Source organism: Drosophila ananassae, chromosome 3R (assembly GCF_017639315.1).
Source record: "Drosophila ananassae strain 14024-0371.13 chromosome 3R, ASM1763931v2, whole genome shotgun sequence".
NCBI lineage: Eukaryota > Metazoa > Arthropoda > Insecta > Diptera > Drosophilidae > Drosophila > Drosophila ananassae.
This window is the reverse complement of record NC_057930.1, coordinates 26465450-26487405: the sequence shown is the minus strand read 5'-3', so window position 1 is coordinate 26487405 and position 21956 is coordinate 26465450. Positions and strand designations below refer to the sequence as shown.

General features: G+C 43.8%; 2 protein-coding genes across 7 annotated transcripts in view; both read left to right on the top strand.

The window, feature by feature from the left end:
* LOC6497868 (fasciclin-3) overlaps positions 1-21682 on the top strand; it is a 67342-nt gene extending 45660 nt beyond the window's left edge. Inside the window, exons 2-7 of one of the 5 annotated variants that reach the window (XM_001961571.4) lie at positions 12296-12613; positions 12680-13021; positions 13086-13523; positions 15749-15779; positions 19543-19870; positions 20513-21682. In XM_001961571.4, the coding sequence (XP_001961607.2) occupies positions 12296-12613; positions 12680-13021; positions 13086-13523; positions 15749-15779; positions 19543-19870; positions 20513-20704 (1649 nt within the window). In that variant the 3' untranslated portion in view covers positions 20705-21682. Of the gene's footprint in view, positions 1-12295; positions 12614-12679; positions 13022-13085; positions 13524-14622; positions 15266-15748; positions 15780-16950; positions 18403-19542; positions 19871-20332; positions 20433-20512 lie in introns of those variants that run through there. The other 4 variants (XM_044716455.1, XM_014906373.3, XM_014906372.3 and 1 more) reach the window with 4 other exon arrangements.
* LOC26514004 (serine protease ami) lies at positions 8111-9462 on the top strand. 2 transcript variants are annotated; one of them, XM_014906798.3, is made up of 3 exons: positions 8111-8415; positions 8479-8752; positions 8810-9462. In XM_014906798.3, exons 1-3 carry the CDS (start codon positions 8198-8200, stop codon positions 9200-9202), a joined length of 885 nt encoding a protein of 294 aa, XP_014762284.1. In that variant the 5' UTR covers positions 8111-8197; the 3' UTR covers positions 9203-9462. The 2 variants fall into 2 exon arrangements, with proteins under 2 accessions (XP_014762284.1, XP_014762285.1); XM_014906799.3 differs by having other exon boundaries at positions 8306-8419.
* Positions 21683-21956: the final 274 nt, after the last annotated feature.

Genomic DNA, 21956 nt, shown 5'->3' with positions numbered 1-21956 from the left:
CCCGGGCGAAAAGAGGCCGGCAAATGTTCGGATTCCGAGCTTTTGCAAAACCAATTTTGAGTCATTAGCTGTCATTGTGGACGAGTAATTGAAACCGATACCAGGCCGAAATAAAAACAGGCAGACTGTCTCATAGTTCGCTCCAGATAACACCTGCTTCCATTTGCTCAGTTTTCTGATTTGCACAACAACAGCTGACACTTTCCCAACTATTTCGCCTCAGGCTCCTCTGCCAATTCTGCGGCTGTCAAATCCCACCCGTAAGTAGCCAGAAACCCTGATCTAATCCGGGAAAGATGGCCCGAGGCTGCTCGACGTCTCAATTTCCAAATGACCAAGCTAATCACAAAAGACTGGCAGAAAGGTTTCCCTTTTTTTGTTTTTTTGTTGTGTTGTTCCTTTTCCACTTTCCCCGATGACATAATTCGCAGCGCTCGAATTTCCGCCGCCTGACTTTACACACTCTGACATAATTAGGGTGAGCTTCCCCGACCCCTAAGTACCCTAAGTCTCTGCAGACCCTGTCCCCCGTCGGGCTGCAGTCGCAGGGACACACCCCTGAACACTTGTGTGCACAGCTGGCAGTCTTCATCTGAAAATCAAACGCCGGGCTATGCAATGGCAACTGCAAACTTCATCTTTTCAATGGCTATGCTGTTTAATTTAAAATTATGCAAATTTTCTAGAGCACTTAAGCGTTTCCATTCAGTAATAGGAATGATTTTCCTAAATTGGGAAATTTTGAAAGGAATGGGGTGTGAAAGCCATATCTGGGACAAATCTCATCCGATATTAGAGTGGTATATTTTAAAAGACTCATGAATGTATTCTGCTTCAAAATATTGGACACTGATTTTTAATAAATTTTTCATAAAATTTTTAAGAGGACCTCTTTCAAAAATCCAGGAGAAGCATGCAATTTTATCATACGAGCCCCTTTGAACGCCATATCTTGGCCAATGCTGATCCGATCTTAGAGCAGAATACTTTAAAAGACTCGTGGATCGATTCTGCTTGAAGCTAAATTAAAAAATTAGATCACAATTTTTGATCGATTTTACATCCATTTTTCTGGTGGACCTCCCACCAAAGTCGGGACGAAGCATAAGGTGTGGATATAGGAACCTCCTGCGATGGCCATATCTCGGCCAATATTCACCCGACCCACCCGTGGGTCGATACCGCTTAAAACTACTTTAAAACATTGGATCGGTATTTGCGATCGATTTTTCATCAAATTTTCTCCGGGACCTCTAACCAAATTTTGAGACAAACTTGAGGTGCTGATATATGACACGCTGCTAAGGCCATATCTTGCCCATTATTCATTCTATCTTTGAGCGAAAAACCTTGTATAGCATCCGTCCAATATTTAAGATTACTAGTTGTACTTTTTATTTTATGATTGACTTGAATTATTAAATTATTTATGAAATTCGTGGCAAAAACCAGGAAAGGGAAGGGCAAGGGAAAGCTGGGACGAGAAACCACTTGGCTTTAATAATTTACACTTTATTTCCGCTTTCTTATAAAAATGAAATAAAAATGGTAGTGCAGCGACAAAGCGTAGTTATAAATTTATGTAGGAGCAGTTACCTCGCCCCTACCGCAGTATGTCCCAGCTGGATCTGGTATTTATTATGGCACCGTATTCCTACAGGAGGCACGCCCTCCTGCATAGAAATGCAAGTCAGTAAATTCCTGGAAAATCCTCAAGGATTTGCCTGGCGATAGATGAAAGCTTTCCCCTCCGCCGAGGGCGGATTTCCCTTTCGGGGATTTTCCACTCCTGGTTGATTGTTGTCAAAGGTCATGAAATATGCAAACAATACGCTGGCACATTGTTTGTTTGCCATTCGATCCGATCCGATTAGCTAATCGAAGCGATAAACTTCAATATAAAAATCGGACCGCACTGCTTTCCATTTTTAATGCCGTCGGGGGCGTCGGGCTTTTAGCAGATTAATAGTTCGCAGGCTTTTAGTGGAATTGCTGCCTGAACTGGACTGGCTTTTCAATCATCTGGTGTTTTGGTTAATGGAGGAACTTTGGTTACATGCTAATCACCGAATTGGCATTTAATTGATGAGCCCCTTCCCCCAAACCAAACTCCTGCAATGGAAGGGAAAAGCTATTCTCTCCTGCCCATTTCCATTCAAACCTCAAAGTCCGAAGCGAAGCCATAATTAAATATTGCTCCCCGTCTGGGTACAAAGTCCAAACCAGTTTGGGCCATAATTACGGAAACTTGGCACGAAGCCGGACCACAATTGAGATTTGCAAGGATAAGGCAGCCTGAATATGGGATCAAGGAAGTGCACTGAGAATTCTGAGAAGACCCGCATAAAAATAGTCAGAGCTACTCCCCAAAATTTCCGCATAAAACGAGAATCAAACAGTGATTTTTCCATGTGTAACAGACACTGGGACGAGCTCGTCATCATTAACACCCGTCCAAGCAATTCCCATCGTCAATGGCAACGGTAGCGACCAGATTCTCCATCATCCTGGTGGCTGGCTGTCGGAGATCGAGAATTGAGGCTGTGCCAGCATAATAATAAGGCGGCAGGGGAATCGATGACAGCGTGAATCAAGGCCCTAGCTGTAAGCGAATGCGACTTGAAACAATCATTAATTAATGTCAATCGAATCGAATCGAATTGAAGTTGAAGCTGGAATGAAATTTGGCGACAAACGTTTTCCGCTCGAAATCAGCGACGAACTACGGTTTTGGATTGAATCTGCGGGTTCCCAGGTATCCAGACTCCGTCTGTCTCCGTCCGGCCCCAGCTTCTTAATGACATTCGGTTGAAATGTGTAATTCGACCGGCAACTTTTCATTCCATTCGTTGCCAGGGGGAATCGGAATCGGATTCGGAATAGGAAACGGAAACCGGCAGAGACACGACAACAAGTTTTTGGCAGAGCGAACATCAACAAATGTCCTGTGATTAATTATTAGAAAAATGCTCGACGCGGACGAGAGGAATATTAAATGCGTGGAGATGGGAGAGAAAAATTATGATAATGGACGATGTTGTGTTTTTGGGGGACATGTAATTAAATTAAGCTTTCATGTCTCCAGTAAGCAGTAGTTACTAAAAACTCATTAAGCATTTATGGCGCTGGCTCCGCCATTTAAAGAATATTAAAGGCCCGATGCGAAGAGGAAGGCAGAAGTCGACTGGCTGGTAACCGCACAGAAAACAATATGTAGCCAATATTAAAATGCATTTTTAATGCACTTTTGCACTTTGTGGTTGGCAACTGTGAGCTCACAGCCCGTCCTCTCAGGACGGCCAGTTGACTTTGCTTTAATTAAAAAAAAAAAACGGCCATCGGCAAAGGAAACAAGAAAAAACGTTTATAAGGGCAAACAACAAGCATACGCCCCGTGTGCCGTATGCCGTATGCCGACGAAATTATTTTCGCATCCATTTATCAGGCTGTTAGTCGATGAATACTCAATGCTTAATACTCGCGAGTGTTGTGAGCAGAAGCAGCAGCATAATTGCAATTTAATGCACTTTTATTGGCATTCAATGGACTGCAAAACGGGAAGGACATCAACGAGCTTCATTAATTAAAAACCCTTTCTCCGCCCCCCCGTTGAAACTCTTTTTTTCGCAAATCTCACTTAGAAACAGGATGGAGCAAACACATCCAGAGTGCGAAGCCCAGAGGCCTCGGGCCATGTCACACAGCATCATAAAATTTATTAAAACTGGCCTGCAGCGCCGAAGCTTTTAATTAGAGAGCGTCTGTAGGTAATCCCGGGCATACCTTCAGCCCCATCTCGCACCTCCAGCCCAGTGTTGTTGCATTAAAAAGTTATTCCATCACCATAAATCTTTTGGCTTGCGTTAGGTTTGCATAATTAGCCCTGAACCAGGAAAGAGGAGCCCTGAGCGGGGATCGAGGAGCTCGGACATTCCCCGGGCTTGTCATAATTATGCAAAAACAGTGAAACTCAAACAGAGGCAGCCGGCTTCCGTAGGAGAAAAAGATGACTAAACAAAGCTTTCTGATATCCCGGGCTCCACTTTCGCAACATAATTCGTTATTTATGACTTCAATTATGTTTGTCCGAGCCCACACACCCAGGTTCAGAGGTTAAATGGGCGCAGAGAGGCGAACTTGGCCCTAGCTCAAGGCTGGGTCTGGTGCCCTTCGGCCCACACACTTGTCGCCGCTCCAGACCCCTGACCCCTGACTCTGGAGAAAGTGTGGATGTTTTAATTACCACTTTAACGAAATGTCCACCTCCTTAAGGGGGGGATGGCCCCCCAAAATATTCCAATGATAAATTATCCACGAAAGTTACTCCAAAGATGCCCCGGGGGCAGCAGAAACTTTTCACAAATGCCCGGAATGCGAACTTAAATCGGAGTGTTCCTGATCGATTTAAACGCTGAAACTATATATTAATATATGTTTTAACGCCACCTCCACACCTCGACGCTGTTGACAATTTGATTGTGGATTTGTTTGGTTAGATAATGTCAACACTGGGAATGAATAATAAATGCCCCAAGCCAGCGTGTATTAATAGCAGAGTTTGCGGGGAAAATAGCACTATAAATATATTATTTTTTTACAGGAGAAGAATTACAGAGCTTACACAGCAAACACTGAAATATTATAAATAAACTTTAATTACCAAAAGTGATTCGTTTTTTGCCCGCCTGCCATTTAAAATTAATAGAGTAAGCCGGGCCTGGGCTTAAAAAAAGCAAATGTGAAAAGTTAAAGCCATGGATCGGTCAATGGAAAACGCCAGAAGCTTTAAGTATGGGAGCTGAACCGGCTAACCTTGGCTGAGACGTGCCACGTCTTCCAGCCACCATTTGGTAGATCTAACGATGCAGCTCGAGCCACTCTCAGCCTTGGGGCCGGAGTTTTCAGTTGCTGGTCTGTGAAAACATGTTTCCCACTTACCAACGAGTCTCTCACACATTTGCATGTGAATGGAACGGAGTCAGGGACGGCGACAAATGTTGCACTCGGGCTGCTGGCTGTTGTTGTTTTGCTGGCTATGTCTTTTATGAAAAGCGCTTAGTTGCCAAACTGTTTTCAAAGCCTCGTCAACTGTGCAGCAAATGCACACAAGGCAATTAAATTAAAGATGAAAAGCAAACAGATGGCCGGGCCGGGCCGGGCAGAAGACAAAAAGTTCAACTTTTCAAAGTTAGCCAAAAGTTGTATTTTAGCTGGAAACTTTTCCATTCTGCCATTGTCAGCAAGAATTTATGCTTTAATTAGCAAGGCATTCCCGACGTGCCCAAAACGTTGACAAACAATTAGCACCGAAAATAATAAGCTCCCCCCCTTACCAGTTTGAGAAGCTTGTGAGTCACTCCTCCAGCAACCTAGATGCCGCTCTTTCAAGTATATCTCTTTAACAGATCAGTGCGAAGTATAAATAGAAAGCGGAAGCGGGCTTAAAGCCCCGAGCGGGTTCAAAGACACATTCGGCCAACCCGGCCAACCGTAAAAAATAAACAGTTAAGCTGAAAAGCCATGGTCCGGCCGGGTTATTTTTAACGGGCTTATGTGCAAATAAATAAAATTATTTTATTTCGCACAGACGCAGCAAGGAATTGTAAATAATAACATATTTAGCATACAAATTAGTTTTGCATATTAATTATGCAATTAAACAGTGACACGCATATGGTGTTTTTATATCGAACATAAGCGAGAAAAAGCGCATTGAACCGAGAAGGGAAAAAAGGGTTTAATATTGTGAAATGGATTGATGCAGTGGTGTTAATAGACTGACTTTAATAAACCGTTTTAAAAGTCGACCATTTCGCTAATAAGTTTGTTTATTTATTCAGGTAACTCGCTTGAACTCTCTTAATATTTTCATGAATTGTTCTAAGCTCTCCCCACATTAAATTTTCCCTGGAATTAAAGACCAACTCAGGCATCTCCTCGGGGGCCTGCCAACACCAATGGAAATCAATAGCCTCCATCTATATTATATTTATGCAAACAATTGACAGTCGCAATAATTAATTGATTTCGTTGCCAGCAACACAAAATTAATGTCACTTTCGTTAGCATTTACAAGGCGGGCTTTTCTATTTATTTTTTAGAACGGGAGGAAGCTGCCATTTTGTGATTTCCAGCCATTTGTCAAATTTCGCATTCCGCCCACTGCCCGACCACTTCCCACCAAAAAGTCACATAAATTATGAGACCAAAACCGCAGATCAATTTATTTTGTGGCTCGAGACAAGCGCCCTGTCTTGGCATCCTGCGAAAATGTCAGTGCTGGAAGGAAAAACAATTAAAACCCACTCGCAGACACTTTTTATGAGCACCGGCGACGTCTGGCCTCCTGCCTCGCCCGGATCCTCGCCCAGGACTTTGACTTTATCTACCTTTGTCCTGGCGGTGTTGATTTTGATTCTGTCTCTGATTCTGATTTGGCTAAGCGAAATTTCAGCCTGTCTGCATAATTCCAGCCCGGTTGATAAATGTCTCGCAAATCGCAGGCGACACTCCTGGCGGCCGTCCAAGGGGCCTTGAATAAATTCGCAAAAAATAGGCAGCAACAATTTCCAGCTCCTCCCATCCAGGTTCTAGACAGTTTTTTGCGCTGCGTATATATTAATAACTGTCATTCGCTTGGGCGACCCTCATTGTCCCATTCCCCCAAAAAAGGGACTCCCTTTGATATTTTTTTATCTTTGCTTAAGACATTCATATGTCTCGTAGTTCTGCCTGCTACTCTGCACTCCCCCGCCACAGCTTGACGGGGCGTGGGTCCTGTGACGGGGATCCTTTGGCGGTGGCGGGACTTAGGTGTGGTTGCAACTTTCGGCGCGTGTATATGAAAATTATGTTAATTTAGACTCCGCTTGACTGCGGATCCTGCTGTTTCCGCCTCGTTTTCAGCTGGTTTGTAGGCGTCCTCAGCAGGGGAGCCTTCTTCGGTTAACTTTGTATTCTAGGGGGCGTTGCCGGGAGTGTTCGATGTTGAGTTCGCTTTGACAGGACTCTTATGGGCCGCCTTGCTATACTTCGCACAGGGTATGCTACAGGGGTACAGGGTACAGGGTTGCTTCCAGCTCCACCGTTCAGAGTCCTCAGACTCGAAGAGCTTCAGCTGCCACGTCTGTTGCTTGCGTGTGCGCTTTTTTCTGCATTAAATTAGGCATCCTGCGTCTGGCCTGGAATATGTTACTGGTGCTGTCTACCCCAGTTTGGCAGACGCTGTCATCGTCACAATTTCTTAAGCGTAAGCTTCCTAAAGGGTTAAGGCCAGAAAGCAAGTTGCCCAGGCAGACGGCCGCATATTAATTTTCCCAGAAACATGTTGCACAACCGCACCTCCTTTCTCCCAAAACAGCCAGGGCTCCCAGAACACCCAGAAAACCCGGAATATATTATATAAATTGCTGGCTGCAATTTTCGTACAGTGGGCTTTGGTATTGTTTGAATTTATGAGGAATATGGACCGCAATATTTATCACATGTCCAGTGCCAACTTTAACGCTCCCCGTCCATCGCACCAGGACTGGATATTGAGACCGATTTTGGCATTAATTTCAACTGGTCAGCTGGCAGAGTTTTGCGGTCCGCTTGGCACTCTCTGGCCCGGGCATTAATTATGATAATATTTCTTCGGACTTTAATAAGCACTTGGCATTCACTTGGCCTGACGGGCCGCTGTGGGTCGTCGAGTTGCAGAATCTGCCACTCGACTCTGCATTGTCTGGTAATTACAATAAGACGCTCATAAGCTCATCGAAAAGTTAAGTGCCAACTACAGGATGCTGGCTGCAGGCTGCAGGCTGAAGGTTGCAATCTGCCGTGCGGAGGAGTAGCTCCCCGACCATTGTCTAGTTCGCATTAATTAACTGACAGCTGGAGCAGCAGTGGTATTCAAGTGGCTCCTCGAATAACTCCCTGCCGTAAACAACCGAATGTGTCCGTAATCGGACAACAAGTGTAGATGTTTGCATTGTAAGAGGAAACTCGAATTAGGCCATAAATAATGTAAATGTTTGTGCGCTTGACTTGAAGCTAAAAACTGGAAATGCGTTTGGAATGCCCGGTTAGGTAATGAGCTTATTAATAACTTATGCCATGAAATTAACATCGAACTAAATAATTCAGGCCAGATACCAGGCAATCCTGATTTGTAGCTCTCACTCTGTACACGAAATCGACTCAACACAGACACATGTCGTTGATCCAGCTGCTATGGCTGATGCTACTTCCAATATATGTCATGGGAAACGTGACCGAGTCCCAGGAAAAGCCGGGCTACAGCCACCTGAGTGCATTCCTGGTATCCTTGCGCACTGCGCGGTACGTCCACCAAAAGGGGGATAACCACTTCTGCACCGGTGTCCTCCTTACAAACCGCCATATCCTGACCGCGGCCCACTGCGTTACCGAGTTGGTATATTCAGTTTAAAGCCCAAACCTACCTTTAGGACTTTATCCTTCCCTCCACCTTAGTAAGAACGGAATCCAGATGAAGCCGAACCGAATGAGGGCCGCCATGGGATCGCAGTTCTTCGGAAGCCCAGAGCCCGTGGAGATTATTTCGGGAATCGATGAAATAGACGTCTATCCGCTCTACAAAAGGAACAAAAGGGATGACATAGCAGTCCTACATTTGAGGAAAACCCTCAAGTTCGATGATCAGCATTTAGCCAAAATTACCCTGGGGAACTCTGATCTGGAGGTAGGCAGGTATTGCAAGACTGTCGGCGGAAACTTTGGCATCAGGGTGGGTGCATGAATTAGATTTATATATCACTGAATATGTCTGTATATGTGAATCTAGAGACCCAGATTCAACACGACTTATACTGTGCGTTACGCGGATGTCCAGCTCCGACCTCTCACGGACTGCAAGAACTCCACCGAGGACCACGAGGAGATCGATCCCGAAGACGAGGACCTCATGTGCATCAGCTGCCGGTCAAAGACCTACTGCCCCACCGACTTCGGGGGTCCTTTGTTCTGCGACGGCAACCCCTACGGCATCGCCCTGGGCGCCGTTAACTGCACCCAGAAGAAGCCCATGTTCTTCAGCTACGTGCCTCTCTATAAGAGCTGGCTGGACGAGGTGTCCCGGGGGGCGAAGCTGCTGCAGCGCCAATGGCCGCTGTCCCTCGCATTCTTTAGCTGGATTTTGGCCAACTTTCACTTTGGTTTGGGGCCAGGGCGTATCTAAATCTCGCATTTAGGAAAACTCACGAAAAGCAACCACCCCTTGCAATTAATCGAAAATTGGGGGGATAGCCCTAGGAAACTTTCGCCTGCAATCCACCTGTGAAGTGCCACGTGTGCCAAATGCCACGCTCACTTTTCCCAGCGACTTTCCTTTCGGCTCGAAACACTGTGATTTTGGCAGTTTCCTAACACTTTTGCACTGCTGCATAAATCAGAAAAAACTGCCGAAAAAAGCTTAATAAATTTGTACATAAAACATGATTGATAAAGGCCATAAATAATCCCAATAATAAATAGAAAATTGGTCGGGAAAAAAGTAAAAGGCCGCGACACGGCAATTTGATGTAACAACCAATCATTATTAATAGCCACGAAGAGCCGAAAAGGTAAAAAGAAATTGCACACACACGCGAGATACTGATTTGGCCGAAAAGAAAAGCCAACAGAAGTTAACAAAAACGAGTTTGCCGCTCGCCGCTGAACTCCCATTGACTTTGGGGCCAGCAGAGACCTGGAGCTGGAGCTGATGGCTCGATGGAAAGGCAGCTATAAATCAGCAATAATTATCTTTTTTGTTGCTCTGTAATTGCCCGAAATGCAGGTAGCTCCGTATCACAATAGCTGATAAATCGATGCTGATAAATTGAAAATTACGAGCACAATGGGATGCCGGGATGATAAGCTGAGAGGAAAATAGTAAAGATACAAGACAAGCCCACATGACTGCATACGGCATTTGATTTTTCCTTTCTTTTTGTGGAAATTGCATACCAATTTGCGGTGCTGACCGGGCTATTGTATTTGTCAGTTCTTTAGGCAATCCCAGGAGCTGATGGGAACAATGGGATGGAGGATAGAGTAACCGGAATTATATAGATATTAAACTTAATCCTTTGTTGACTTTTTCGAGGCATTAAACAAAAATAGCCCAAGCAGCCAGCCCACTGTAACACGATGCACTTCTCCGCAGAACGCTCGACCAGAAATCAAAATACCCGAATCGAGAAATTATAGTCAAAATCACGTTCTACACAAAAGACGCTTACGTGGCCAAAAAAATGGAAACAATAGCCACAACAGAGGAGCGTGCCAGGATATGGAGTCTCAAATCTGAGTTGATTTTTATTGAGACGAGCGAGGGGCATTAAATTAAATCTATTTGTACAATTTATAGAGGGGAAAAGTGAAGCGAAATGATTTCAATGGCCACACACGGGCCACACAAAGCAAAAACCGAAATAAAAATCACTCTTCACTCCAAGTTGGGGCAAGCGTTTCCGGCGAGGCACAGCCACTGAACCGGACAACGACGCTTCGTGCCACAAGGCGGCACTGAAAACTGCAGACACGGCACCAAATAAGAAGAAAGTCGAGTGTAGTGGGGATTCCACCGAAATATTCGCCACAGCTAAATAAATAAATATCACTGGACAACAGGAATGGATAAAAAATAGATTTGTGCGGTGAATAAACACATGGACATGGATATTTCAGGAGGAGCGAGCGTATGTCGACACAACGTCTCGAATCCGAAACGTAGGATTTCATAGCCGTGAATGCGACATTGTCCAACTTCAGCTCCAGACTCGACTTGAACGTTTTTGTGGACTTTTACTTTTGTTTTTATTCCCAGTCCCAGTCACAGTCCCAGTTCCCGGCCACATCCCCAGTTTGTTGCAATCCTCGTTTTTATTTGCGGGGGAGTGTGAAGCGATTTTTGCTGACTCCTGAAATCCAAGCTGCAGCAGAAGTTCTCGATGGGGGCGGGGATTCTAGTTTTTTTCACATCCCTAAGTGGTTTTATAGAGGGTACAAATTCGAGTGTGAATAAAAAATGAAACAAAAAGTCCGCTTGCGCAAAAAAATCTCTCACAACTCAATTGTCAAAAGTTAAGCGACATCTCCATGGGGCGGTCGAAAAGTTTCAGATTACACGGCCAGCTGGCTGACCTGCTTTTCCATGAAGGCGCATGCAAATCCAAAGTCCATCGTCCAACGTCCGACGTCCAACAGCAATCATGCAGTTTCCGGCTGACCAAACAAAACTTCACCCGGCCGGCCCGTCACTCAGGGGCCGAAAAGCGCAGCGGCTTCGGTGGAAGAAATCAATTCGCATTTGGCCAGCTGCAGACGGACCTCCTCTTACAATGCCCCCCCTTCTCCGGGATTGGCAGCTGTTGGGTGCCCCGCCCCGTGTTGTTGCCACAAATTTGCAATTTGTGGCTTTCATTTACAGAAATTAGACGGCTCACATGTCAGAAATTGCAAAAGTGTTGGCCACAAAGAGATCAGCTATAAAAGAGGTTTTAAAAATGATTTTAATGGCATCATTGGATCTCTAGAATTGCTAATGTTAGCGTCTTAAATGCCCATTATTCTTTCCTGCCAGCGAGTACTCAGCTTCTGCTACTTATCCCCAACAGCTTTTTAAACTTTCTCTCAACTCTCGCACAACTCAAAATTAACTCGAATTAAATGCGAGGCACTTGCCGAAATCTTTCCAATCCGAAGCCCAAATTTCATTAGAAATTATCCTCCCCGGCAATGGGCACATATATTTGCTTTATCTCAACCGCCAAAGCCATAGCCAAAGTCAAACAAACAGGCAAACAAGCAAACAAGCCGGAAGACCCACTCTCGGATGAAACGTTTAATACAAAACTTAGAAAATTACTCAAATGTCTTAATTGGCAAATAGAAAATGCCAGAAAGAATTTCGGGCAACTGCAGTTGGATGGAACTTTACGAAAACTTTTCGCAACTGCCACTGCAACTGCTGCATTGTGGGTGGGAAGCGTTTCAACACACTGAGAGTGCAAACACAAAAAGCCAGGGAATAACTTAATTGAAACTTAATGAGAAAATGTACCCGCATTGTTTGCAACCGAGATCTCGGCGTATGCGATGCGTATCTTAAAGATGCAAACGTGCAGGTGTCTGTCTGCTAAATGCGACAGTCATCTGCCTGATTGCCGTGGAACGTGCCGCTTTGGCAGACACAGACCCTGGTCAGATATCAGATACCAGTTATGAGATACTGATATCCACATTGCACAACCCCATCTAACGTAATCGTCTTTTGTCTATCTTACAGATGCGCTCACCTGGGCCCAGGTGAATGTGGAACCCAACACAGCGCTCCTCAACGAGGGCGATCGCACCGAGCTGCTCTGCAGATACGGCCGGGCCATCAACTACTGCCGCATCGAGATCCCCGGCGAGCAGCGCGTCCTCAACCTCTCCCCGGAGTGGAGCAAGACGCCCGGGTTCACCTACTACGGCGCCGGCCTGAACGCCGGACAGTGCGGCGTGAGCATCGAGCGGGTCAAGGCCAGCAACAACGGCCAGGTCAAGTGCAGCCTGGGCGTCGAGGGCGAGGAGCTGTCCGGCACCATTGACTTGGTGGTGGCATGTAAGTATCCCCTCTTGAAAATGTTAGGGATTTTGTAATCATAACACTCTCCTCCTGCCTTTCTAGTGCGTCCCCAGCAACCAATCATCGAACTAATGACCAAACCCAACCGCGATGGTTTCTTCAACGAGGGCACTGCCTTCCAGGCCCGTTGCAGCGTCCGTGATGGCCGCCCACCGGCAAACATCTCCTGGTACATCGACAACATGCCCGCCAACAAGCGCACCAGCCAGCTGGAGATCCTCACCAACACCGTCAATAACGTGGAGCTGTCCACCTCCGTCCAGGAGATCCAGTGGGCCCTCTCCTCCGAGGACAGCAACCGGAAGCTGGTCTGCCGCTCGCACCACCAAACCGACCGGGAGAGTGTCCCGCCCCAGGAGGCCGCCTACATCATCAATGTGCGATGTAAGTACCCGGGATGAGAGATCTAAATCTGAGAGAGAAAGTATCTTATGTGAGTCCCTTTTAGATGCCCCTGTCCACCAGTATGAAGACGCCTCGGTCTACGGCCTGTATCTGGACCACACTGCCATCGTGAACATTACCATCCGGGCCAGCCCACAGCCCAAGATCGAGTGGACCATCGATGGAGCCATCATCGGACAGGGTCGCAGCGACGGACGGTACTCGGCCTACGAGCCACAATACCTCGGCAACGACGAGTACAACGTGACCCTGGCCATTGCCGGACTGACGCTGGAGGACACCACCAAGACCTACACCCTGAGGGCCTCCAACGAGCTGGGCTTCAACGACTATAAGGTGCGCATCAGCTCGTCGAGCAAGCCGCCGAGCAGCAACCTGGATGTTGCCGCTATTGTTGGCATTGTTGTGGCAGTTGCCGTTTTGGTCCTGGTCGTCCTGCTGATTCTGTTTGCTCGCGCCACCGGCCGGTGGTGTTTCGGCGGTAAGTAGAGTGCAGTAATACATTCCAAAAACGTTGGGTTGTTGTGCCGCATACACACCATTTTGCTTATTTCGTGGATGAAAACATCATCATTGGCCTCTCAGACAACATACAACAACATCATCATCATCATCATTACTATCAACCCGGCACTATTGTTCCATCATCAGCTATGCTAACAATTTCTGGCTTTAGGTTCTCCAATCCACCCGATCCACCCAATTCACTCACACACCGACCCACCGACCACCCACCCACTCTCAGCCCATCACAGCCACTCATCCTGCAATTCATACATGTTCTGGGTTTTCGGGGACCACAAGCCGTTGTTAACTTTCGGCACATTGTGCGGCTTTTAAATTTTAATTAGCGTTAACCTAGCAGAAGGAGCCCGCCGAAAAGAGGATGAGTGGCGGCTCCAGAAGCTCATCTAATTAAAAAAAAATTTCACTTGACTTTGCCAGCGAGCTGTGGTGGAAAAACACATAGCTGCCGGAAAGGGTCTTTGAAAAATGGGAGGTACGAGAAGCGTAATTGCGATGTGGGCCATGTGAGTGGAAAAAGACTGAAAAAGGCGGTTCAGAAAAATACAGGGTATAAGTTGGAGTTAATTTAAAGAAGCCCTTAACTAAAAACAAAAGATAAAATGGTATAAAAGTGTTCGGAATCTATGACAAAAATAAACCAAGAACTAGTTATATCTTTCTTAGTTCTATAAGTAACAAATTGTAAAACCCTCTTTGAGCCAAAGTGTCTAAAAATGACAACAACAAGAAGAGCTAACACCCGAAACGAAAATTGGTCACTAAAAAGTAGTGTTTTGCAAATACTACAAATACAAGCAAAAAATGTTTTAAAATTAATAAATGCTTTTCATGTTAACTATAACTTTGTAAAAACTATAACTCTGCTACTCCCCGAGAGTTTCGCTTGATAAGCTTCCCGGTAAATGGACTAACCTCAACTCTAATATGGAAAATTGGTGTCTTCAAGATCGAAGAAGTCTTCTACCCTCTGTCACTCTCTCTTTCTTTCCTGTCTACCTCTCTCTTTCTGCACACAAAGCTAAATGTTAGTTCTTGTTGTTGTTGTTTTACAGGCGCCACTCTGAACACGGATATCGGTCCCGATTCGGAGGCACAGATCCATCCGGAAATGAACGACGATGAGGAACTGGATGGTCGCGATAATGGCGATGAGCATATCGATACCACCCAGCAGTCGGAGGAGGCCACGCCCCCCGTCACTGACAAGTTGGAGGCGCAAAAGAAGGCCGATCTGAAGAAGAGTGCGGCGGCCACGGCGGCGGCGGTCATAGCCGCCGGAAATGGCAGCCAGCACAATTTAAACGGCAGTAGCATCGAAGCTCCCAAGCCGCCAAACACGTCCGTTTAGGCCGTTTTGAGGCCGCCCCTGATAAAGCCTCCCTGATAAAGAAGGCGTGGCTTTTCGGCCAGTTTTGCTGTGTGCCCAATTTGCTGAAAGCAAAATGGAAAAGAAACCAACCAACACGACATATATCTCCTTACCACCCACACACATTTGTTCAAATGTTTCTCAAATACTGCTCTCTAAAAAACGAACCAGAAATCTCAAAAAAGCTCACAATAAATGGGAAATACTTAAATAATGCTACTAAAAAATAATTTAAAAGCAACAAAATCTTAACTTAGGCCGAGTATCTTTAAGTGACCAATTTTCGTGAACCGCGAATCTGGAATCCCTTAAATTTGACCTTGCCCTCTCGAATATTATTTTAAATCAAAATTTTCAACTTTAGTGTATTTATCTGACTTTTGTCCATTATTTATTTAAGCTATCCGACCTGCCAGCAGTTTGCATTTTCAATTTGTTTTAATTTCGAGTAGCACTTTGGCAAACCAATCGATTGATTCTTGGCAAGCGTGACAAAATAGAAAGTTAAATGGATGTGTTTATGATATATTTTAATTAGTTATCCGCTTTTTTTCGCTCCTCTTATAATTTTAGTATTTTTGTAAAGTGAAAAACAAAAAAAAAAATAAAATGAAAAACTTAAGAAATATATATTTTTTTGGTCTGGGAGGTGAACAGTAATCCGATGATGAAGATGATGTTGTCTAGGGTGGGCGGGTGCCTTCCAAATATCCAGCTTCCCTCATCTTTAATCCATTAATCCATGATCAAAATTTAACTATGATATTTGGTATATGTTTTAAAACGTTTTCTCTTATTTTCTCCCATAGGAAAATCCATCAAGACGCCCACAAACGAAACGTAAGTACAACCACTCACCTTCACCTGCCTAACAAATGTCAAAATAAGTTCAAAGTGCCATGAAATCGGGGCCAGGCCATAGACATTAAAAGTACTCCCCACTCCATGGATGATCCACAACTAACCCGTTGACGGTATCTGGTTTGCTTAATTTGTTTCACTTTCAAGCCATTACTCTACTGATTTAGTCTAATATTATTGCGTAGTTCGGATGTGTGTTTGTTTGTCTACTTGCATGTGTCTCTCCCGTCGAGTGGCTTTAATTTTCGTATTTAAACTAACCGCCTAGAAAAATCAATCATCTCTGTCATAGCCTTAGAAGCAGCTCATTATCATCCTAGGTTAGTTAATGGTTCTCATATAAGCATATAATCCATCTAAAGTATATTTAAGCCCACAAACACACAACAGACACAATACACCATACACCATACACCTCCTGCCACAACAGTCTCGTGTTTCGTCATGTATCTGAAGAAATGTTAATGCTTTAAGGAGTACTGAGTTGAAATTCCAAATTTAAAATTAAATCAACAACAAATTCTTCCCACGCTGTCACACACACACACCCACACCCACACCCATCCACATACACATGTACACACTCTTGTACTTTCACTTTAAAACGCTCGCTAGTCGCTCTGACACGCCCACTTTGCTAGCTCGCCCGCCGCCCACCAGCAAAGAAGAAAAAGTACAAAAAAATAATATAATGTTTGTTTGTCAGTCTTTGTCTATCTCGCCCGCTCTGTCTCTATCTTACCCTCTGACATCATAAAGTTATCTTGCTCTGTCTCACGCATTTACTAAAAACGTCAAAAATGTCGCCGTCCAAGTCATTCTGCAAAAAAACGTACAAAAATCTAGACTCTAGAAGCAACAAAAAGCATAGAACGAACGAACATCTCTATAGTTTTAGAGCCACTCTGCTAATGCATCACAAAAAATAAATAAATATCAAATATTTAAGAAACCCCACAAGCAACAGAAACAAACTTCTTGCTATGTTTTGTCTTCTTCTTCTACTACTTTCATATGGACAACAAACAACAAACTTCAAACAACACCAACAATCAACCTAAAACCACTGACTAAAATGTTGAAAAAAATCAAAAAACTTTCCCATGAACTTTTTAAAAAAAAAATGTAAAATGCAAATTGAAAACCTCAGTCAGATCGACAAGCAGCTCGAACTGGGCCATAATCAGGAGAATCATGGCCAAAACGTGGCTCTTCTGGAGACCCCTAATGGAATAACCTTGTTGGGCGCCAGTAAACTGCGCGAGGCGAATGGCAATGGCAGAGCCACCGGAAACGGAAACGGAAATGGAAGCGTTCGGGACAGTCTTTCGGTGGAGAGACGCCATCACGACGAAGACGATAGCTTCGAGTATGGTACGGATCGGGAGAGCAGTGTCTATAATCCCACGACCCGTCCTCTGAAGAGTATCCTGATGAGCCAGGCGGGGGGACGCAACTCCCGCAGCTCGACGACTAGCGACAAGGATGACGGAAACGAGAACGCAGATCTCCTGCAGAAGGGCAACCAACTGGGCATTCCCGAGTCCCGATTTTCACGCTGGCTACCCAAGGATCAGCGCGAGTTAATCGAGAAGCAGGCCATGCTCCTTTCGGGCAGGGCCAGCAAGGCGCCGGCTACCCCACCGAAGCCCCAGAAACCACAAGTGACGGCGGCAACTACAAGTGTCACGCAGACGAGCACTAACACAGCGACAGTGAGTTCGCCGACGCCGCTGAAGCTGCCGCAGGAAACGGAAATCTGAGCGTGTGTGCACGTGTGTGTGTATGCGCGTGTGGCGTTCATATTTATTTATTCCTTTTTTTTGGGTACAGGAAACAGCGCGCAGCAGAATTAGGGCCGGAGCATTTCAGCCATTTTGGGAAGCAAGAGAGCAACAGCAGCAGCCACCTAAATTTAAAAAGAATTTAATACGAAATATTACTAAAAGCGATACTTAAATCTGACTCAAAGACGTTGAAATAACAATCTAATACATAACCAGTTGTTACGGCTGGAAGTTAGGTATCTTGCAACCCAATTAGCCACAGAAACAGACTCCAAATTAGGTTTTAAGCTTCAACTCATGAAAGTTTCCTTCTCCCACATCGAAAACAAAAACCAAACATACTATATGCAAACGTATGCAACTATGCAACAAAACTGATTCACATCTTTGAGATTGTTGTCGGCATGAAATTAAGTTTTATCGAATACGTATTAGTGGAGAGCGTTTGCATGTCAAGCATGAAGCGGAATATTTATTGTAGTCACTGTAGAACAAGAAGTCATCAAGTCAGACATGCGCAACGAAAAGTGTTCATACATATCAGTGCACACTGTACTTTAAGAAGAGCTATTTTCCTTAGTTTTCGTTTTACGATCGACTCGATTTAAGTTTGGTTCAAGTGCAGTCTGCAGACTACAAAAATATGCATCAAATGTAGTATAAAAAACATATTAAAAAACAATACCGACTACCGTAGTTAGGATCTTTTGATACAAGTTGTTTTTCCTTTATTACTTTACAAAAATTATGTTTAATATTTAATTAACAAGAATAAAAAACCCTGTTCGTATTGGGATGATTTTTCTTTTATTTACGAGTTTGTGTTTATTTTGCGAATGGTGTTTGCGACGACTGTGTGTGACTGTGCGTGTGGACTGTGTGAAGGGAATAAATTCTATGAAATGTAAAGGTATTATGTAAAGTTCACTGCCAGCCTGAAAGGAAACTCTAACAAAGCAGGAGCGTATCAAAAAGGAATTTCCCCGTACAGCATTTTCCACATTTTCCATAACAAAAGCAATATCATTAAAATACAGCAACAGCAGCGTTTCATGCAATAAACATTTCATATATATGAGAGACTAGCACGCCAGGCCAGAAACCAATTCATACACGAGCACGAACACTCCCACAAACTCAAACACAAACAGTTACTCAGATACACACACACACACATGGCAGGATAGGTAAATGTATCTAGCAGATACTTGTTGAACTGGCCCAGACAGCAGGCAGACATTCAAATGAGCCAAAAATATTTATAGAATATAGATGAAACTCATTTCGGCAGGCGAAAGCAATTTACTTGGTCAGCATGGGTTAAATGAAGGGGAAAATGTGTGCGAGATGGTGAGTGGGCTAAGGACCCATAAAGGTCAAATCCGAATTTAATACCATACGTCCATATGGCCAATTCTCAGGGTATTAGGTAAATTAAACCTCATGTTAGATTAGGTTGCAATCGTTTTAAAATTAGTTTGGTCCAATTAGAGGGGCAATAAGGATTGGACTCTAGGTGGAAAACTTTGAGTTTCAAGAAGCTCTACGTGGGAATTTAAATTCTTAAATAGTTACGAAACTTTGCCGTCTTCAAATATTTGCCTCTGCTAACACAACTTGGGCTTAATGGTGCAAAGGAACACACACATACAAACAGCAATAACAATTACGCAATTACCACTAACAACCGCCAGATAGGACGCGTCTAATTCCCCCAGAAAACTGCCAACCTCACGAACTAACCCACCTGCTTTTATGGCCACCTTTTATTATTTTTACCTGGGGAGAAAATTTCACACAACGGCAATTATTTTGACACAGTAATAAGTAGAAAATACCAAAAAAAAAAAAAAAAAAAAAAAAAAAAAGAAATCACAACACTCTCATATAAAAAGCAAGAATCAAAATCATGAACCCATCCAAAACCTCCCAACAATTTCACAATCGACAAGCAGCAGCGACACCGAAAGCGCCGACATAAAAGCCACCTCAACTGCAACAGCCACAACGGCCACCACCACGACCATGGGAGCCGGAGGCGTGGCAGCCGGGGAGGCGGAGGACATGACCAACACCGGGGAGCAGGACCAGCAGCAGCAGCAGCAACACGAACAGCCGCAGAAGAAGGCCAAGAGACTGCCGGCTTTCGCCGCTGCGATTCTGAAGCGCTTCAACGAGAAGGATACAAAGAAAAACAAGGATAAGGATAACCAGGAGACCTCCAATATTGTAGAGGGAGCCGAGCAGGATAATGCTATCGATGGGAATGACAATGAACCAAAGGTATTAAAAAAAGTCCCCACCTGTCTCTCCAACCCACCCGTTTCCCGCCTTTCTTTTTTCGAGCACACAGAACGAATCATTTTTGTCACTGAATACCCTAAACAGATTTATTTCCAAACAGTTTTCTAATTTTTTCCAAAGACTCCCCAAGTGCTTTTTATAATTTTTTAGAAGCGAACCACCCAAGGGAGGGCGTAGAGGGTTTTTCTCTGTGTGTATTTTTTGTTGTGTGCTTGTGAGCGAGTGAATTACCTTCTAAGCTTAGCCAGTCCGTATCCTTGAATGCAAGCTTCCAGCAAACTACTATGATTTTTCGTTTATGATTTCCTTTGCTCTATTATCGCAACTACTCTACATTGTAATTTTCACGCCGTTTTTCTGCTCTTTTCCGTTCAAACAAATCGAATCGCATGCAAATAAATACTATTGTTGTAATACTCTTGTATATAAATGCAAATAAAGGCTATAGTTTGGCAGAGCACCTCACCAGTGTGGACATTTAAGTAATGAAATAAACAAAGAATAAAAGGTATAGAAAACTTCCCCTATTAAATCGTCCTTGAACATAAAACTCCTCGGAAGGGTTTCTCTTAAAAAGCCAAATACTAATAAATTTAATTTAAATATTTCCCCCAAATCTAGCAAGACAAACAACTCGTCTATGCTGAACTTGTACTAAAGCCCGCCAATGAAACAACAGCAGCATCTGCGGCGCTTGCAACATCTCCAGCCGCCGGGGCAGACACCGCAGCAACATCTCCGCAAGGACTTGCCAAGGCGACGGAGTACGCCGAAATAGTCTATGTGCAGAAGGGGGGCGACAACAAAAAATAATCCGGCCCCACAAAATCAAACCGTGTGAGGCTGTCAGCAACAAAATAAAAAATTTAAGCACAAGAGGAAGGAGCAGCAGTTACAGAAACAGCAACATAAACAACAACCCAATGCAACATAAACATACACTTTATATGGATATTAAGAACGTGAAAAAAAAACAGAAAACAAATAAAAAATTTGTCTTAAGTGGTTTTTCAAAAACTTCTTGAATGTGTGTACTAAAATCTAATGAAATGTGAACCTAAAACGTAAAAGCAAACTTAAATCTCAGCACAGAAATCTTGACACAAGACACTCTCCTGCAATATGTCACCCAATTCCCCCTCCCAGCCCACACATTAAATCAAATTTACAAAAAAAAAACAAAATAATAATAATAATAATAAGAAGTAAAAACCTTAAAAAAGCTAAATAAATATTTGCAAAAACAAACTATATATAAATTAAATTTACATACACATAGGCATGAGAAGGAAAGCATTTGAAATCTCAATTATTTACATAAATGTCTCGCAATTAAGCTAAATGTACATTTAAGACAAGAAGCAAGCAAAAATATGCAAAATTAATTAGACGATCCCTAAATTATTTCTACGCAAGCATTTTGGACCGAATAGATTCGAATAGATTCGAATACTCGAAATTAACGACCGTTGCAACTTAGGCTGCCAGAGCAAAGCATTTAATCTAGAAATGGAAAATAAACAGATCTAAGCCGCGAAAAAATTCACCGAAAACGTGTACCAACCGAAAGTATTTTATCATAATTTATTTTGTATTTCTTGTCTCCTTAATATGTCCATCCATTTTTCATAAACTGGCAATTAATGTTATGAGTTTACACGATTATCTATTAACGGATAACTCTATTAGTTAAGTGCATAAAATGATGATTTTTTGTATTACGTAAGATATAATTTGTATAAAGTTAAGCAGAGGATGAAACTTTTTTGAATAAAATTCTTTACCATATGAGCCGAGTGTCTTTTGCTTTTTCGTCCCGAGCAGATTGTCCCTAGTAATTGAATTTTATGGCAATTACCTCCGAGGCATGTACGCATGCAAGTCGAACAGCCAATGCCACATGCTTGCGTATGCAATTGCTTTTATTTAGCTAAACATTTCTGAGCCATCCGGATCAGGTGCAGGCTCTTGGATTATGTAATGTCAGGTCTGGGACAAGCAATTTAAAACTGAGATACTGGCCACGGACACTGTGGCATCCTTGTTTGCCTTTGAAAGGAGCCTT